This window comes from Hippopotamus amphibius, unplaced genomic scaffold (assembly GCF_030028045.1).
Source record: "Hippopotamus amphibius kiboko isolate mHipAmp2 unplaced genomic scaffold, mHipAmp2.hap2 H_2, whole genome shotgun sequence".
Taxonomy (NCBI): Eukaryota; Metazoa; Chordata; class Mammalia; order Artiodactyla; family Hippopotamidae; genus Hippopotamus; species Hippopotamus amphibius.
The window spans coordinates 184,982-203,602 of record NW_026648281.1 but is presented as its reverse complement, the minus strand read 5'-3'; the positions used below and the strand labels follow the sequence as shown (position 1 = coordinate 203,602).

Below are 18,621 nucleotides of genomic sequence, written 5' to 3'. Positions count from 1 at the left end.
CAAGGAAGGCAGGCAGTTTCCAGAAGCTTGAAGAGACAAGAAACGGACTCTTCCCAGAGCCTCAGAAGTGGTGTGGCCCTGCTGAAACCTTGATTCCAGCCCAGTGAGATCCCTGGTGGACCCTGAACCTACAGAACTGTGAGGCAATAAACATGTTGTTTTAAACCATTAACTACGTGGTAATTTGTTGCAGAAGCAAAGAGAAACTAGTATCATGGGTTTAAGATTTTTGCACCATACATAACTGAAGAGAGAGCCCAGCTTTCAAGTGGAGACTGTAAGAAATGGCTCTGCCAGGAGGTATTGCTGAGAAGAAAGGGCCAGAACCTCAGCTGCTGCAGAAGGAAGTGAAAGCACCTAATCTTCAAGTCTGCTGGAAAGACAGGCTCCATGAGAGGAAGCTTCCTTCTCTGGCCCTTTCAGCAACTCTCCCTCAGGGCTCAGAACCCCGTCCTCCATGCCCCCACCCCCTCCCCCAGTCTGTGGAAAATGTGCAGCACAGACCTGAGCAGGTGACCCCCGCGTCCTGCTTGTGCCTGCAGTCGTGCTGCCCCCAGCCCAGGGAAGGGCACCTCCACACGTGGGACTCCTTTCCTGTACATTTCAGGTCGTCCAGCCAGATGGGCCCTGATCCCGCCCCGAAGTGAGCAGACACCGTGGCATTGACAGCTTCTCCACAACCCAGCTGCCTGCACACCACGTGGGCATCGTCCAGGTCCCAGCCATCATCACAGATGGTGCCCCAGGAGCCCTGCTGAAGGATCTCCACTCTCCCGGCGCAGTGACCGCCCCCGTCCACCAGGCGGAGCTGTCTGCTGTCTGAGGAGAGAGAAATGGGACAATGGGGCATTGACACAGGGAGTGAGAAGGGCCCTCGGGTTCTCTGGGACCCCTAACCTGAGCAGTTGGGGGCGCTCTCCTCGGAGGCTGCAGAGCCTGCAGGTTCAGACAGTGAGTCATTGCACTGGGGCAGCACCTGGGTCTGGTTTCCTGCAGAAACAGCAATGATCAAAGGGTTAGTAGGTTTGAAGAACAGGAACTGAATTAAGCTAAATAATGACCTAGTGATGGAGTCTACAATGAAAGCTGTAACATAGTAAAGTTATCGTAAATTTAGAGTTCACCTCTCTATGGAGAGTTCTGCTTCTGATAATGCCACAATTTTTGTTTTAAGCCAAGCACTGCACTAAGAATGAGATAAATAAGGTGTTCTATCCCTAAATCTATCCCTAAATAGAAGAAGCAAAATAAAAGCCTTTCCAAAGGAATTCTACCATTTTTCATCTACAATGTTTGTCATTAAAAAATACTTATATAAAAGAGATCTCATTGAAAACAAAGAGGGAAAAGGAAACATTAGAAAGAATCTTCCAGGTTATTCAGCTATTAGTTACCTTACAGAGAATTTAAATAGCCATGATTAAAGTGCTCATGGAATTAATTGACAAGATGTGTATCTTGGCAGAGAAATGAAAACAAAACACAAATAAAAATTCTCGATCTGTAAAACATCAAGGCTGAAATTAAGAACTAAAGAATGATTGTATCAGCACATTAGATCAGCATAAGGTAGAAACGGTAAAATCAGAGGACAAATATTCCTCTGTTTAGAAATGCAGGTCACATGGTAAGTGTCATGGTTATATTGCTGTGTAATAAGTTATCCCCAAAACTTAGCAGCTGAGGCAAAAATAATATATTTCATTTTGCTCATGATTTCCTGGGTCAGTAATTTAGGAAAGACTTAAGTTGGCAGTTCTACCTTGGGGTCTTTCATGTGGTTGCACTTAGATGTCATCTGGGCCTGAAGTCATCTGAAGACTTGACTAAACTGTGGTTACGTAAGGAAATTCCTTGAAGTATTTTAGGGGTAAAGGGACATTAAGTCTGCAACCTAATTCAGAAAGATTTTACATATTCAGGGAGAAATGGGGTGGGAGGGGGACAGTGAGGGAAAGAGAGAGAGAGAAAGAGAGGGAGAGAGAGAGAGAGAGATTAAAGCAAAATCCTAACATTGGGAAATCCAGGTAAAAGTCATCTGGGAATTTTTACATTATTCTTGCAACTTTTCTGTAAGTCTCAAATTACATCAAAATAAAAAATAATTAAAAGGTGAAACAAGTCAGAGAGAATTCATTCCTAGGACACTTTCACTAAAAGAAATACTAATAACATCAAAAACATAAAATGCCTAGGACAAAGCCTAGTAGAAGATGGGTAAACCTCTGAGAGAAATTAGAGAAGTAACTGAATGGAAGGATATATCATGTGAATGATCTGGGAGACTCAAAATTGTCAAAGTCAATCATCCTCAAATTTCTGTGTAGATTAAATCTAGTCTCAATCAAAATACCGTTATGCTCTTCTTTTGGTGATAAATGACAAGCTGATTCCAAAATTCAAACAAAATACAAAAGACCAAGAATGACTAACACAGTTGGCGAGAAAAGCAACAAAGTTAGAGGAGTTAATATAAAGTAACTCCTGTAAATTAAAATCATCCAGACACTATAAAGTTACAATAACTAAGAATATGTGGTATTGGTGCAAGGATAGACAAATGATACATGGAACAGAACAGAGAGTCTCAAAAATGCCTTTCTGCTTATGACAAAGGTGGCACTGAAGTGGGGAAAAGAGTCTTTTCAGAAAAAGACTGAGTTGATTGGATATCCACATGAAACTTGACCCTTATCTTACAAAGATATCAATCCCAGAAGGAATGTACAATTACATGCAAGAGAAAAATAATTATACTTCTGTAAGATACTCTTGCAGAAAGTTTTTATGATCTTGGGGTAGGCAAAGGTCCTTATAAGAGGATATGAGAAGCACTAAATGTAAAGGAAAAAGTGGTTAGTTATATTTTCTAAAGATTAAGAGCTTTGCACAAAAATAAACTCAAAATGGATTAAACACCTAAATGTAAGGCCAGACACTATAAAACTCTTAGGGGAAAACATAGAAAGAACACTCTTTGATGTAAATCACAGCAAGACCTTTTTGACCCACCTCTTAAGGTAGTGGAAATAAAAACAAAAATTAACAAACGGGACCTAATGAAACTTAAAAGCTTTTGCACAGCAAAGGAAACTATAAATAAGACAAAAAGACAACCCTCAGAATGGGAGAAAATATGCAAATGAATCAACAGACAAAGGATTAATCACCAAAATATATAGACAGTTCATCCAGCTCAATAGCAAAAAACCAAACAACCCAATCAAAAAATGGGCAGAAGACCTAAACAGGCATTTCTCCAAAGAAGACACACAGATGGCCAAGAGGCACATGAAAAGCTGCTCAACATCACTAAGTATTGGAAAAATGCAAATCAAAACGACAAGGTATCACCTCACACAGGTTAGAATGGGCATCATCAGAAAATCTACAAACAATAAATGCTGGAGAAGATGTGGAGAAAAAGGAACCCTCTTGCACTGTTGGTGGGAATGTAAATTGATACAGCCACTATGGAGAACAGCATGGAGGTTCATGAAAAAACTAAAAATAGAACTACTATATGACCCAGCAATCCCACTACTGGGCATATACTCAGAGAAAAGTGTAATTCAAAAAGACACATGCACCCCAATGTTCATTGTAGCACTATTTACAATAGCCAGGTCATGGAAGCAACCTAAATGTCCATCAACAGACGAATGGATAAATAAGATGTGGTACATATATACAGTGGAATACTACTCAGCCATAAAAAGGAATGAAATTGGGACATTTGCAGAGACATGGGTGGACCTAGACTATCATACAAAGTGAAATCAGAAAGAGAAAAACAAATATCATTTATTAAAGCATGTATATGGAATCCAGAAAAATGGTGCAGATCAATCGGTTTGCAAGACAGAAATAGAGACACAGATGTAGAGAACAAACATATGGACACCGGGGTGGGGGGGGAGGGAGGGAATGGGATGAATTGGGAGATTGGGATTGCCATATATACATTAATATGTATAAAATAGATGGCTAATAAGAAAAAATAACAAATTGTACACTTTAAATATATGCAGTTTATTGTAGGTCAATTATATCTCAATAAAACTCTTTCTAAGAGGAAAAAAAAAAAGATTAAGAACTTGGCTCATCAAAAAATACCATACCTGTAGCATATAATAAAGATTTCTTAGTTGGAGCACTTAAGGTGAAAAAAAAAAAATACCATACCATTAAGAAAATGAAAATGAAAGACCAAGGGTTAAAAGAACAAGATAAATAACATATATTTGTACCCAAAATCATTGTCATGGTAACTTGTAGCATCATATTTGTAATAGTCAAGAACTGGAAACAACTCAAATCTCTACCATCTATTGTTCAATGGATCAATACATGGCCATGTGATCATTCAAAGGAATACTCTACAGTAATAAAAATGAATAAACTGCTGATGTAAACAACATCATGGGTGAATCCAAAATATAAAGTCAAAGTTAGACACATTAGAAAACATACTGCATGATTTTGTATAAAGTTCAAAAACCAATAAAATATGGTAGTAGAATTTAGGTAAGAGATTTTTGCTGGAGGGGAGAGAGGGCATATTTATGGGGATGCAACAGTGGCTGCTGTGGTGCTGTTAATGTTCTCTGTTGATCGGGATTGGGGTACATGACTGATGTATACACTTATTGCTATACATTTTTCTATGATCATATGTAAATAATAATGTTGCCTAAAAATATATTATCCCCCTTAACACTTCCTGCCCTGCCCTGAAAAAAATGAATGAACAATGAGAAGAACCATATTTCACCATGAAATATCTAACTTATGAAGCCAGTTTTCCCTCACTCTCTGCTCTTGGGATATTTCACTCCAGGAGCATCCTGAGTACAATTTAGCCCTTCCCTTTCTCTTACCTGAGCAGATCACAGAGGCCGTGTTTCCACGGATACAGTCAGGACCACCCAGGGCAGTCACAGGGCAACTCCACAAGAAGGACTCAGCCCCCGAGCAGTGAAATCGGGCTGTTGAGATCTGATCACTTCCTTCCACAAAGTGTGCTCCTTTTGGGGTGGACATAGCGACTCCACAGCCGAGCTGACGACAGACAACATTGGCATTGGCCAAACTCCAGTGGGAGGCACAGAGCGCTCTCCATCGTCCAGAAATATTCACCTCCACTTGCCCCTCACACTGAGAGGTGCCGTTTTTCATGAGCCGGACTTCTGTGTACATTGATAGAAGACAAGATTTCAGCAAAATCTCATGATTTTCTTACCCCAACAGGGTGTGCAGGGAGGTTAAATCCTGATCTGCATCTCACCTGAACAGACAAGGTGAGCAGCTCCACTGTGGTGACAAGTGCCCCCTGGACAGGGCACTCTGGGGCAGGACCAGAGCTCTGGCTCCTCCCCTGCACACCTGAACTCTTCAGCCCAGACTGGGACATCTGACTCTCTGAAGGGCATGTGTCCCAGGACAGACACAGCCTTGCCGCATCCCAGCTCTGCACAGATGACCTGGGCAGTGGGGAGTGTAAAGTTCCTGTCAGATACTGGGGTCCAGGCTTCTCCAGAATGTACTTCTACTCGCCCTGAGCAGGGTCTATCCCCTGCTAAATGCATAAACCCTAAGAGAAACAAGCAAACAAACCCAGTGAGTGTTCTTGATCCTGGCTTGCAAATGGAAACAACATGTCACAAGCAATAGTGTGAAAGCTTTTCTTTTCCAGGAGTGGTGCATGGAGAGATAATTTGACAGTTAGTGTCAGAATTGCATTTTTTTATCTCAATTTTTTCCATGGGTTTATTAGAGCAAAATATTTGAGCAGTATACTACATCTAATACTATACATCCCATCTATGAACTATGAAACTCAATCCTAATATGACAATTTATAGGAAGATGACTGAAACTCTGAAAAGTCACTTAAGATATTCAGCTATGTGGTCCTACAAGGTGCGTTCACTCTCTCCTCCCCTCACCACAGCACCAAATCACAATTACAGGAGAGTAAAGCTGGTAAGACATTCAAATTCAGACAATGGATCTGAAAGTACAGTAAGTCACCTATATACAAACAAGTTCCGTTCCGAGAGCATATTTGTAAGTCCAACAAATTTAGCCTAGGTACCCAGCTAATACAATCAGCTATATAGTACTCTACTGTAATAGGTTTATAATACTTTTTGCACAAATAATACATAAAAAACAAACACAAAAAATAAACATTTTTGATTTTACACTACAGTACCTTAAAAAGTATAGTAGTACAGTACAACAGCTGGCATAGAGGGGCTGGCATCAAGTGAACAGGCGAGAGTTACAGACTGCAGGAGGGAGAGGAGGTGGGAGATGGTAAAGCTGAAGGATTGTCAGCAACAGGAGACAGAGGACAAGCTGCAGTTTCATTCATGCCTGACGTTAATGGCACAGGTTCTGGTTCCTTGCTGAATTCAATTCTATCTACCCTCTTGAAAGAACAATCCTGTGATGTCTGGGTAGTAGCTCTTTTCTCATCATAGATGACATGGTAGCACTGGATTGCATTCTGAATGGCTGCTGCAACCTTCATGTACCACAGAATTGCATTTTCACGAAAAAGATTTTGAAGAGAGATCCAGAAGGATTTGCAGGGTCAGTTTGGAATAACTGAATCCCAACAACGTATACTTTGAGATTGGTTAGAAATATGAATTGCTTACCTAGGGGCCTGGAAACTACAGAGCCCAAGACAGATCATCTGGAATGGCTGAATACCAGCAACATGTATTTTAAGATTGGTTGGAGAAGTGAATTTCACACTTAGGAGCCTGGGACCACAGAGCCCAAGGAAACTGCATAATATGTGGGCATCAAACTTGAGTGCAGAGATATGAAGAACAGAACCAACCGAGAGGGACATGGACTATGAGAGAGTTGAGACCTGTCATCCAGAGAAAGTTAGAAAGCCATCCTGAGACTTGTGGGGTTAATAATCTGAATAGTTTTCTCTCCCACGACCCAATCCTCAAGTGATTTAGTTAAGAAAAATCATGAGAGCTGGATCCATGAGTGCATGCCACCCTGTAGACAGATGGGAGCTTGAGAGAAGAAATATAGACATTATAACTAATGAACTTATATGGTTCTACATTCTATTTTTCTAATAATTTTTGATGCCAAAAATTCCAAGAATTTCTTAGGTGACCATGAAGGAACATGAGTTAAGAAAGCTCAGAGACTCATGGGGTGGGGTGGGGGGTCCTAGCCATCTCTCTTGAGACCCCAGGATTTGTCAATGAACCTGGGAGAGAGTGAGTTCTGAGTGGAAGTTTACAAGACAAGGAGTTTGCCAAAGAGTTCCTACTACAGCTTTTTCTTCTGAGACAGGAATCAGAGAAAATGCAGAGGGGTGATATTAATTGATTTTAATTCTGTCATTGTGCTTATTCTGCATTCGTATCTGACATCAACAAGATGATAGAAAAGGAGATTACCCAACACTCATCCTCCCATAGAAACAGTGTGCCCCCAGCAACATGCCTGCCAGTACCAGACAGAACTGTGGACCCAGAATCAGCTCCATGACATGGCTCCAACCCTGCACTATGATGGCCCTGAAGGCAGTCCTGTCTGCCTAGGGATCCAGAAGGAGACACACCCATTGGCAACCCTGGTAACAGGAGGGCCAACTGCAGTCCTGAGTGCAGATACTGAGGCAGCCCTTTGACTTGTGTCCAGACCCACTCTACCACAGTAGGGAGGCAATCCTCGCCATCAGTCACCCAGAGAAAACCACACCCATCCATGCCTTTACTAACATACCCACTGACTGTAGGTCCCAAAGCAGCCCCAGAAACTGCCAAATAATCTGACTCTGGCTCTGCTAGACCATGATTCCAGAGGCAGTCCTATCAGTTCAGGGAACCTGGCAGAAGATCTTTACTTGTGGAAACCAGTCTGTAAAGTCTTTTGAAGAAGTGTCTGCTCCTTCAAAAGCACCATCACCAATGCAAGCCTCCACAGATCATGAAGAATCTGGCAAACATGACACCAGCAAAGGAAATTAATAAAGCTCCAGAAACTGACCCTAAAGATATAGAGATCTTTGAACTGATTGATACAAAATTCAAATTAATTGTTTTGAAGCTCAACGATGTACAAGAGAATTCAGAGAGACAACTAAACAATCAGGAAAACTATACATGAACAAAATGGGAAGTTTCATAAAGAGCTAGAAAACATAAAAAAGAACTAAACAGAAATCCTGGAGCTCAAGGATACAATAATTGAATTAAAAATTCAATGGAAAGCATCAAGCAAATTTTATCACGGAGAGCAAAGAATCAGCAAGCTTGAAGACATTCCATTTGAAATTATTAAGTTAGAAAAACAAGAAGAAAATAAGAGTAAAGAGAATATATAGCACATATGGGATACCACAAAGCAGAAAAATGATAATAATAAATATATGTATATATGGAGAGACAGAGAAAGAGACCGAGTAGGAAAACAGAAACAAAGGGGCAGAAATATTAATTAAAGAAATAATAACTGAGAAATTCCCAAATCTAGGGTGAGAAATAGATATCTTGATTCATGAAGACCAAAAGTTCGTAAATAGGTAGAACCCAAAGAGATCCATATGAACACATGTTATAATTAAGTTACCAGAATTCAAAGACAGAGAGAAATTTTTGAAAGCAGAAACAAAAAAAGTGACTTGTCACAAAAGCAGTTCCTGTAAAACAAACAGCAGATTTCTTAGCAGAAACCTTGAAGGCAAAGAGAGCAAGATGATATATCCAAAGTACTGCAAGAAAAAAACCCTGCCAACCATCAACACTTTACCTGGCAAAACTGTCTGTGTGAATGGATTGATTATGTACCTATTATATTATATATATAATATATTATAATATTATATTAACTTATATTAATGTATATTTATATTATATATAAATAATATAATATATTAATTTATATTTATAAATAATATAATTTATTATATATATTATATTATATATATATCTCCCATACAAACAAAAACCGAGGCATTTCATCAGCATTATGTTACTGAAGTGCTAAAAGGAGTTCTTCAAGTTGATGTGAATAAACACTAAACAATAACACAAAAGTATGTTCACATATGAAAGTATAAGTCTTATTGGTAAATATAAAGAAAAATACAGAATATTGTAATACTGTAATAGTGGTTCATAACTTTCTTTTAACACTAGTATATAAATATAAATCAAAAGACAATTGTAAGAATAACTATAATTACAGAAAGTTGTTGGAAACACAATGTACAAAGAAGTAAAATCTGACCTCAATGACTTAAAGTGTAAGGGAGCAGTAAAATGTGGTTTCTACATGCTATTGAAATTAGGTTGTCTTTGTAACAGTACTTAACTTCTGTTACAGACTGCTATAATTATAAAATGTTTGATACAATTTCCATGGTAACTACAATAAAAAGTATAGTACATACACAAAGATAAAGAGAAATTGACCAAAACATACCACTGTGAAAAATCATCAAACCACAAATACAACAACAGAAGTAGGCAGGAGCAAGAAAACTACAAAACAGACAGAAAACAATTAACAAAATGGCAATGTAAGCTCTTACCTTTCAATATGATTTTAAATGTAAATGTAGTATGCTTTACAGTCAAAAGATATAGAGACCTGAATGGATTAAAAAACAAGATCCAACTACATACTGTCTACAAGAGACCCACTTTAGATTTCATGACACGCATAGGCTGAAAGTGAACAGATGGAGAAAGAGATTCCATGCAAATAATAACCAAAAGAAATCAAAGTCAGGCAAAAGAGACTTTAAGTCAAAAACTGTCATGAGAGACAGTTCAACAAGAAGATATAAAAATTACAGATATATATGCACCCACATTATAGCACTTCAATATACAAGGCAGCATGGACAGCTCTTAAGGGAGAAGTAGAAGCAATACAATAAGAGTAGAAGAATTCAATATCCCACTCTCTATAATTGATAGATCATTCAAACAGAAAATCAATAAGGAAACTGCAGAACTGAACATGTTAGACCAAATGGAACTAACAGGTATAAATAGAATATTTACCCAACAATAGAAGAACATGCATTCTTCTCAAGCACACATGGAATATTTTCCAGGATAGATGACAAGCTAGGTTACAAACAAGTCTTAACAAATTCAAGAAGATTGAGATCATTCCAAGTATCTTTTCTGACCACAATGGAATGATACTAAAAGTCAATAGTAAGAAAAAAAAAATTATGAATATATTGAAACCAAACAATACACACATTTTAGGTTGTATTTCTATTTCTATAAAGAATGTCATTGGGATTTTGATAGGGATTGCATCAAACATATAGATCACTTTGAGTAGTACAGACATTTTAACAATATTGATTCTCCCAATCCATGAACACAGAATTTTTTTCATTTATCTATATCTTCTTTAATTTCTTTCATAAATGTTTTATAATTTTGAAAGAAGGTGGAATGCTGCCAAAAAAGGGGAGTGGGGAGGGAGTACAAGGAAGGAAGCAGAAATCAAGCAAGCCCTAATTTGGAGCGTTCCAAGTTGCAAAAGCCTCAATATGAAAAAAAATACATAAATATTTGGGGAAAACATTTGTTCAATAAGTATTTAGCATATTTCATCACCCTCTACTCCTCCTATCTACCACCTAACCTTGCCATCCTTTCCCATTTCTCCCACTTCAGACAAGCAAACACAATCTTAAAAGACACAGATGTGTGGAAAATAAAATCAAAAAAGGGAAACAACTGCTGTAAAAGTGGAGTATAATTTGGGTATGTGGCAAGTAAAAGTGGGATCACAGAGAAAGTTTTGAATCTAAAGAAGGGAGGGACTTCCTAGGTGGTGCAGTGGTCAAGAGTCTGCCTGTCAATGCAGAGGACACAGGTTTGATCCCTACCCCGGGAAGATACCACATGCCACAGAGCAACTAAGCCCATGTGTCACAACTATTCATCCTGCACTCTAGAGCCTGTGAGCCACAACTATTGAGCCTGTGTACCACAACTACTGAAGTCCATGCACCTAGAGCCCATGCTGCACAACAAGAGAAGCCAGCACAATGAGGAGCCTGCACACCACGAAATGAAGAGTAGTCCCCACTTGCTGCAACTAGAGAAAGTCCGTGTGCCACAACAAAGACCCAACACAGCCAATAACTAAATAACTAAGTTAACTAATTAATTAATTAAAAATAAAAAATAAATAAAGGAAACCAAAATAAAAATTTATCATTTTGCCATCCAAGGAACATATTTTGAGGTGAATGCAACATAATTCAATGCAAAAATTTTTAATTTATCAAGTATAATTCTGTGATATCAGACTGTATTCTGATTATTTATTGCTAGAATTCTTTCTGTTAAAGGACTGCCTAGCAATGTCCAACATCCACTCAAAAAGTTACAAAACTTTCCAAGAAAGAAAATTGTAACTCATAACAAATTTTTAAAAGAGCACTCATTAAAAGCAGATTCTGAAACTACAGAGATTATTGAATTGGCTGCCAAGGTCTTAAGCCACTAACATAGAAATGCTTTATGTAGCATAAAAATAAAGCAGAGAGAAAAAACTAAAAAAAGTAATCAAGCATAATTTCTAAAACTGAAAAATCAAAATGTGGAATGAAAAATAATCTGGATTATCATAAAAAGAGATTAGACACAGCAAAATTTTTAAAAATGGGAAATTAAGCACATAGCAATAGAGACTATCCAAACTGAAGCAGAGAGAGAAAAAAAGGCAAAAAACCAAAATAGGAAAGGAAAATCAATGGCATTTTGGATACTAAACCATGTAAAATTATGTGTATTTGGAGATTCAGAATGAGGGATGAGTAGAAAAATAGTTTTAAATGATGGATGGAATTTTTCCAAATTTAGTGAAAACTATAAACCCACCAATCCAAAAAGCTAAAAAAAAAAAAAAACCCAAATAAGATAAACATAGGGAAAACCACCTCAGAGCACATGATAATATAACTATTGAAAGCCAGTGATAAACCAAAAAAAAAAATCCTAATAGCAGCTGGGAAATATTGATACATTATATAGCAGGGGACAAAGATAAGTATTACTATTTCTTAGAGGCAATGCTAGCCATATGACAATGTTAAAAGTACTGTGCGGAAATTTTCTAACCTAAAATTCAGTCACCTGTGAAAATAAATATCTTTCAAAAATGAATAAAAGCTAAAATGTTTTCAGATAAATAAAAGATGATAGAATTTGAGACCACCAGACCATTGCTACACAAAAATGTTACAGAAAGATCTTCAAGCTAAAGGAAAATGATAACAGATGGAAACTTAGATCTACCCAAAGCTATAAAGACTGCTCTAAATGATAATTATCTGAGTAAATATAAAAGCTTTTGCTCATTTTTAAATAATAGAATATTTAAAGCAAAAATAAGAACAACATATAAAATTTATAAAAAAATTTATAAGGAAAATGTATAACAACAATAGCACAAATGACAAGAACAGTTAAATGGAAACATACTAGAGTAAGGTCTTATATTATTTGTTAAGTGACATAATATCTTGTCTTTCTGTGTGGGAGACAAGATAGCAGAATAGAAGGACTTGAGCTCACCTCATCTCATGTAAATACCAAAATCACAACTAACTGCTGAACAACCATCAACAAAAAGACTGTAACCTACCAAAAAAGATATTCTACATCCAGAGACAAAGAAGAAGCCATGAGATTGTAGGAGGGGGCGCATCTGCAATACAATCAAATTCCATACCCACCAAGTGAGTGACTCACAAACTGGAAAATAAAACTGGAAATGAAAAATACACTAGAAGGAATCAATAGCACAATAAATGAGGCAGAAGAACAGATAAGTGAGCTGAAAGACAGAATAGTGGAAATCACTGCTGTTGAACAGAAAAAAGAAAAAAGAATGAAAAGAAATGAGGACAGTTTAAGAGACCTCTGGGACAACATTAAATGCACAAACATTCACACTGGGGGGTCCCAGAAGGAGAAGAGAGAAAAAGGGCCTGAGAAAATATTTGAAGAAATAAAAGCTGAAAGCTTCCCTAACATGGAAAGGAAAATAGTCACTGAAGTCCAGGAAGCACAGAGTCCCATACAGGACAAACCCAAGGAGGAACATGCCAAGACACATATTAATCAAATTGACAAAAATTAAAGACAAAATACTAAAAGCAGCAAAGGTAAAGTAACACATAACATACAAGGGAATCCCCATAAGTTCATCTGCTGATTTTTCAGCAGAAACTCTGCATGTCAGAAGGGATTGGCAGGATATATTTAAAGTGATAAAAGGGAAAAACATACAACCAAGAATATTCTACCCAGCAAGTCTCTCATTCAGATTTGATGGAGAAATCAAAAGCTTTACAGATAAGCAAAAGCTAAGAGAATTCAGCACCACCAAACCAGCTTTAGAACAAATGCTAAAGGAACTTCTCTACTTAGGAAAAAAAAAAGGTCAAAGAAGAATCAAGAAAATTACAAAAGGGAAAGCTCATTGGTAAGGGCAAACATACAGTAAAGGTAGGAAATCATCCACACACAAATATGAGATCAAAACCAGCAATCGTGAGAAGAGTAAAAATGCAAGATATTGGAAATTAAGAGACCAGCAACTTAAAACAATCATGTATATATACATATAGACTGCTATATCAAAACCTCATGGTAATCACAAAGCAGAAATCTATAATAGATATTCACACAAAAACGAAAAAGGAATCCAAACACAATGCTAAAGATAGTCATCATATTACAAAAGAATAGAACAAAAGAGGAAGGGAAGAAAAAAGACCTACAAAAACAAATCCAAAGCAATTAACAAGATGTCAGTAAGAACATACATATCTGTAATTACCTTAAATGTAAACAATTTCAGTGCTTCAACCAAAAGACATAGACTGGCTGGATGGATACAAAAATAAACCCACATATATGCTGTCTACATTAGACCTACTTCAGATCTAGGGACACAAAGAGTCTGAAAATGAGAGGATGGAAAAGGTGTTCCATGCAACTGGATATCAAAAGAAAGCTGGAGTAGCAATACCCACATAAGACAAAATAAACTCTAAAATAAAGGCTGTTACAAGAGACAAAGGACACTGCATGAAGATCAAGGGATCGATCCAAGAAAAAGATGTAGCAATTGTAAATATATATGTGCCAAACATAGGAGCACCTCAATATATGACAAATACTACCAGCCATTAAGTAAGAAATTGTCATTAACAAAATAATAGTGGGGAACTTTAACACCCCACTTACATCAATGGACAGATCATCCAGACAGAAAATCAATAAGGAAACACAGGTCTTAAATGACCCATTAGACCAGATGGACTTAATGGATGTTTACAGAGCATTCCATCTGAAAGCAACACATTCTTTTCAAGTGTACATGGAAGTTCTCCAGGATAGATCACATGCTGGGCCACAAAGCAAGCCTCAGTAACTTTAAGAAAATTGAAATCATATCAAGCATCTTTTCCAACCACAATGCTATGAGATTAGAAATCAACTACAAGAAAAAAAAACTTCAGAAAAGACAAACACAAAAAGGCTAAACAATATGCTAGTAAATAATGAAAACATCGCTGAAGAAATCAAAGAGGAAATCAAAAAATACCTAGAGACAAATTACAATGAAAACACAATGATCCAAACTTATGGGATGCAGCAAAAGAAGTTCTTAGAGGATAGTTTATAGCAATACAATACAAGCTTACCTCAGGAAATAAGAAAAATCTCATATGAACAACCAAAACTTACATCTAAAGCAACTAGAGAAAGAACAAACAAAACATAAAGTTAGTATAAGGAAAGAAATCATAAAAATCAGAGCAGAAATAAATGAAATAGAGATGAAGAAAACAATAGCAAAGATCAATGAAACTAAAACTGGTTCTTTGAAAAAATAAACAAAATTGGTAAGCCTTTAGCCATACTCATCAAGAAAAAAAAAAAGGAGAGGACTTAATTCAATAAAATCAGAAATTCTAAAGGAGAAGTTACAATCAACACCACAGAAATACAAAGAATCATAAGAGAATACTACAAGCAAATATATGCCAATAAAATGGACAACCTAGAAGAAATGGACAAATTCTTAGAAAGGCACAATCTCCCAAGAAGAAATAGAAAATATGAACAGACCATCACAAGTACTGAAATTGAAACTGTGATTAAAAATCTTCCAAAAAAACAAAAGTCCAGGACCAGATGGCTTCACGGGTGAATTCTGCCAAATATTTAGAGAAGAGTTAACACCTATCCTTCTGAAACTATGCCAAAAAATTATAGCAGAGGGAACACTTCCAAACACATACTATGAGGCCACCATCATCCTTATAATAAGACCAGACAAAGATACCACAAAAAAAAAAAAAAGACCAGTCAATATCACTGATGAACATGAACATAGATGCAAAAATCCTAAAAAACATACTATCAAACCAAATCCAACAATACATTAATAGGATCACACACAATGATCAAAGTGGGGATTTATCCCAGGAATGCAAGAATTTTTCAACATTCACAAAACAATCAATGTGATACACCACATTAACAAATTAAAGAGTAAAAACCATATAATCATCTCAATAGATGCAGAAAAACTTCTGACAAAATTCAACATCTATTTATGATAAAACTCTCTAGAAAGTGGGCATAGAGGGAACCTAATTCAACATAATAAAGTCCATATATGACAAACCCAACAGCTAACATCATACTTAATGGTGAAAAGCTTAAACATTTCCTCTAAGATTAGAAATAAGGCAAGGATGTCTACTCTTGCCACTCTTATTCAACACAGTTTTGGTAGTCCTAGCAACAGCAATCAGAGAAGAAAAAGAAATAAAAGGAATCCAAATTGGAAAAGAGGAAGTAAAACTGTTACTGTTTGTAGATGTCATGATACTATACATAGAAAACCTAAAGACATTATCAGAAAACTACTAGAGCTCATCAATGAATTCAATGAAGTTGCATGATACAAAACTGATGTACAGAAATCTGTTGCGTTTCTATACACTAACAATGAAATATCAGAAAGAGAAATTAAGGAAACAACCCCATTTACCATTGCATCAAGAATAAAATACCTAGGAATAAACCTACCTAAGGAAGCAAAAGAACTGTATTCTGAAAACTATGAGATGCTGATGAAAGAAATCAAACATGACACAAACAGATGGAAAGATATACCATGTTCTTGGATAGAAAGAATCAATATTGTTAAAATGACCATACTACCCAAGGCAATCTACAGATTCAATGCAATCCCTAGGAAATTACCAATGGCATTTTTCACAGAACTAAAACAAAATATTTTAAATTCATATGGAAACACAAAAGACCCTGAATAGCCAAAACAATCTTGAGAAAGAAAAATGGAGCTGGAGGAATAAGGCTTCCTGACTTCAGACAATACTACAAAGCTACAGTAATCAAAACAGTACAGTACTGGCATGAAGACAGAAATGTAGATCAATGGAACAGGATAGGAAACCCAGAAATAAGCCTACACACCTCTAGTCAATCTTCAACAAAGGAGGCAAGACTATACACTAGAGAAAAGACAGTGTCTTCAATAACTAGTTGAAACACAAGACTGTCTTCTTTTACATGAAAGCTGCCCTGTGGGAAAGGATATAAACTTGCAACAATATTTTGCAGAAACATGGTGATTAAAAATTATTAACAGGGAGTTCCCTGGTGGTGCAGTGGTTTAGAATCCCCCTTCCAGTGCAAGGGACACAGTTTTGATCTTTGGTCAGGGAACTAGATCCCACATGCACACTGCAACTAAGAGCTCACATGCCACAACTGGGGAGCCTGTAAGCCACAACTAAGGAGGCCATGAGCTGCAACTAAGACCTGGCACAACCAAAATAAATAAATAAAATAAATATTTTTTTAAAAACTGGCTCTGGGAAAACTGGACAGCTACATGTAAAAGAATGAAACTAGAATATTCTCTAACACAATACACAAAAATCAACTCACAGTGGATTAAAGACCTAAATGTAAGATCGGACACAATAAAAGTCCTAGAGGAAAACAAAGGCAGAACACTCATTGGCATAAATCACAGCAATATCTTATTGGATCTATCTCCTAAAGTAATGAAAATTTGAAAAAAACATGGGACCTAATTAAACTTAAAAGCTTTTGCACAGCAAAGGAAAGCATAAACAAACAGAAAAAGGAAACCTACAGAATGGGAGGAAATATTTACAAACAATGCAATTGACATGGGTTTAATCTCCAAAATATACAAACACCTCATACAGCTCAATATTTAAAAGAAAACAAACAATCAAAAATGGGCAGAAGATCTGGACATTTCTCCAAAGAAGACACACAGATGACCAAAAGACACATGAAAAGATGTGCAACAACACTAATTATTAGAGAAATGCAAATCAAAACTGCAATGAGGTATCATCTCACTGGTCAGAATGGCCATTATCAAAAAGTCTACAAATAAAAAATGCTTCAGAGGGTGTGGAGAAAAAAGAACTTTCCTACACTGCTGGTGGGAATGTAAATTGATGTAACCACTATGGAGAACAATATGGAGATTCCTTTAAAAACTAAAAATAGAGCTATCATATTATCCTGCAACCCTACTCCGGGGCATATATCTGGAGAAAACCATAATTCAAAAAGACACATGCACCCCAATGTTCATTGCAGCACTATTTACAATAGCCAAGACATGGAAGCAATCTCAATGTCCATTGACAGGTGAATGGATAAAGTGTGGTATATATATGCATTGGAATATTACTCAGCCACAAAGAAGAATGAAATAATGTCATCTGCAGTACATGGATGGACCTAGGGATTACCATACTAAGTGAAGTAAGTCAAACAGAGAAAGACAAATATCATATGATATCACTTATATGAAGAATCTTTAAAAAATGATACAAATGAACTTACATTCAAAAAGAAATAGACCCACAGGCAGAGAAAAAAATTATGGTTACCAAAGAGGGAAAGGGGGAGGGATAAATTAGGAGCTTGGGATTAACAAATACTTATGTCTATATTAAAGTAGATAACCAACAAGGACCTACTGTATACCACAGAAAACTATACTCAATACTTTGTAATGATCTGTAAGAGAAAAGAATCTGAAAAAGAATATATATGTTTGTGTGTGTGTGTATGTGAATCACTTTGTTGTACACCTGAAGCTAACACAACATTGTAAATCAACTATACTTCAATTTAAAAAAAGAAAATATAGAATAGCAGGCTAGTAGACTTAAACTCCACCATATCAATAATTACATTAAATTTAAATAATTTTAGCACTTCACATAAAACCAAGAAGAACAGACTGGGTAAATTTAAATGAAATTATATGCTATCTACAAAAACATACATACATTTAATACAAAGACAAAAACATATTAGAGTCAAAAGGATGTAGTGTCTATGTTAGTATCATACAAAGTAAGACTATAAAACAAAGAGTATATACAAAGAAAAAGAAGAAACATTCCATGATGATAAAATACAAAAGAAATTATGTAGTACCAAAATGAGCAGACTGTAAGTTGGTGTTTAGAAGAAAATTTAGAGCCTT

The 18,621-nt window shown here is 36.5% G+C and overlaps 1 protein-coding gene across 1 annotated transcript in view; it reads right to left on the bottom strand.

Annotated features, from left to right (window-relative positions):
- LOC130843076 (uncharacterized) overlaps positions 1 to 18,621 on the bottom strand; it is a 280,003-nt gene that overhangs the window by 177,386 nt on the left and 83,996 nt on the right. Inside the window, 4 exon segments of the mRNA XM_057719733.1 lie at positions 505 to 819; positions 898 to 990; positions 4,881 to 5,198; positions 5,288 to 5,593. Coding sequence (XP_057575716.1) covers positions 505 to 819; positions 898 to 990; positions 4,881 to 5,198; positions 5,288 to 5,593 — 1,032 coding nt within the window.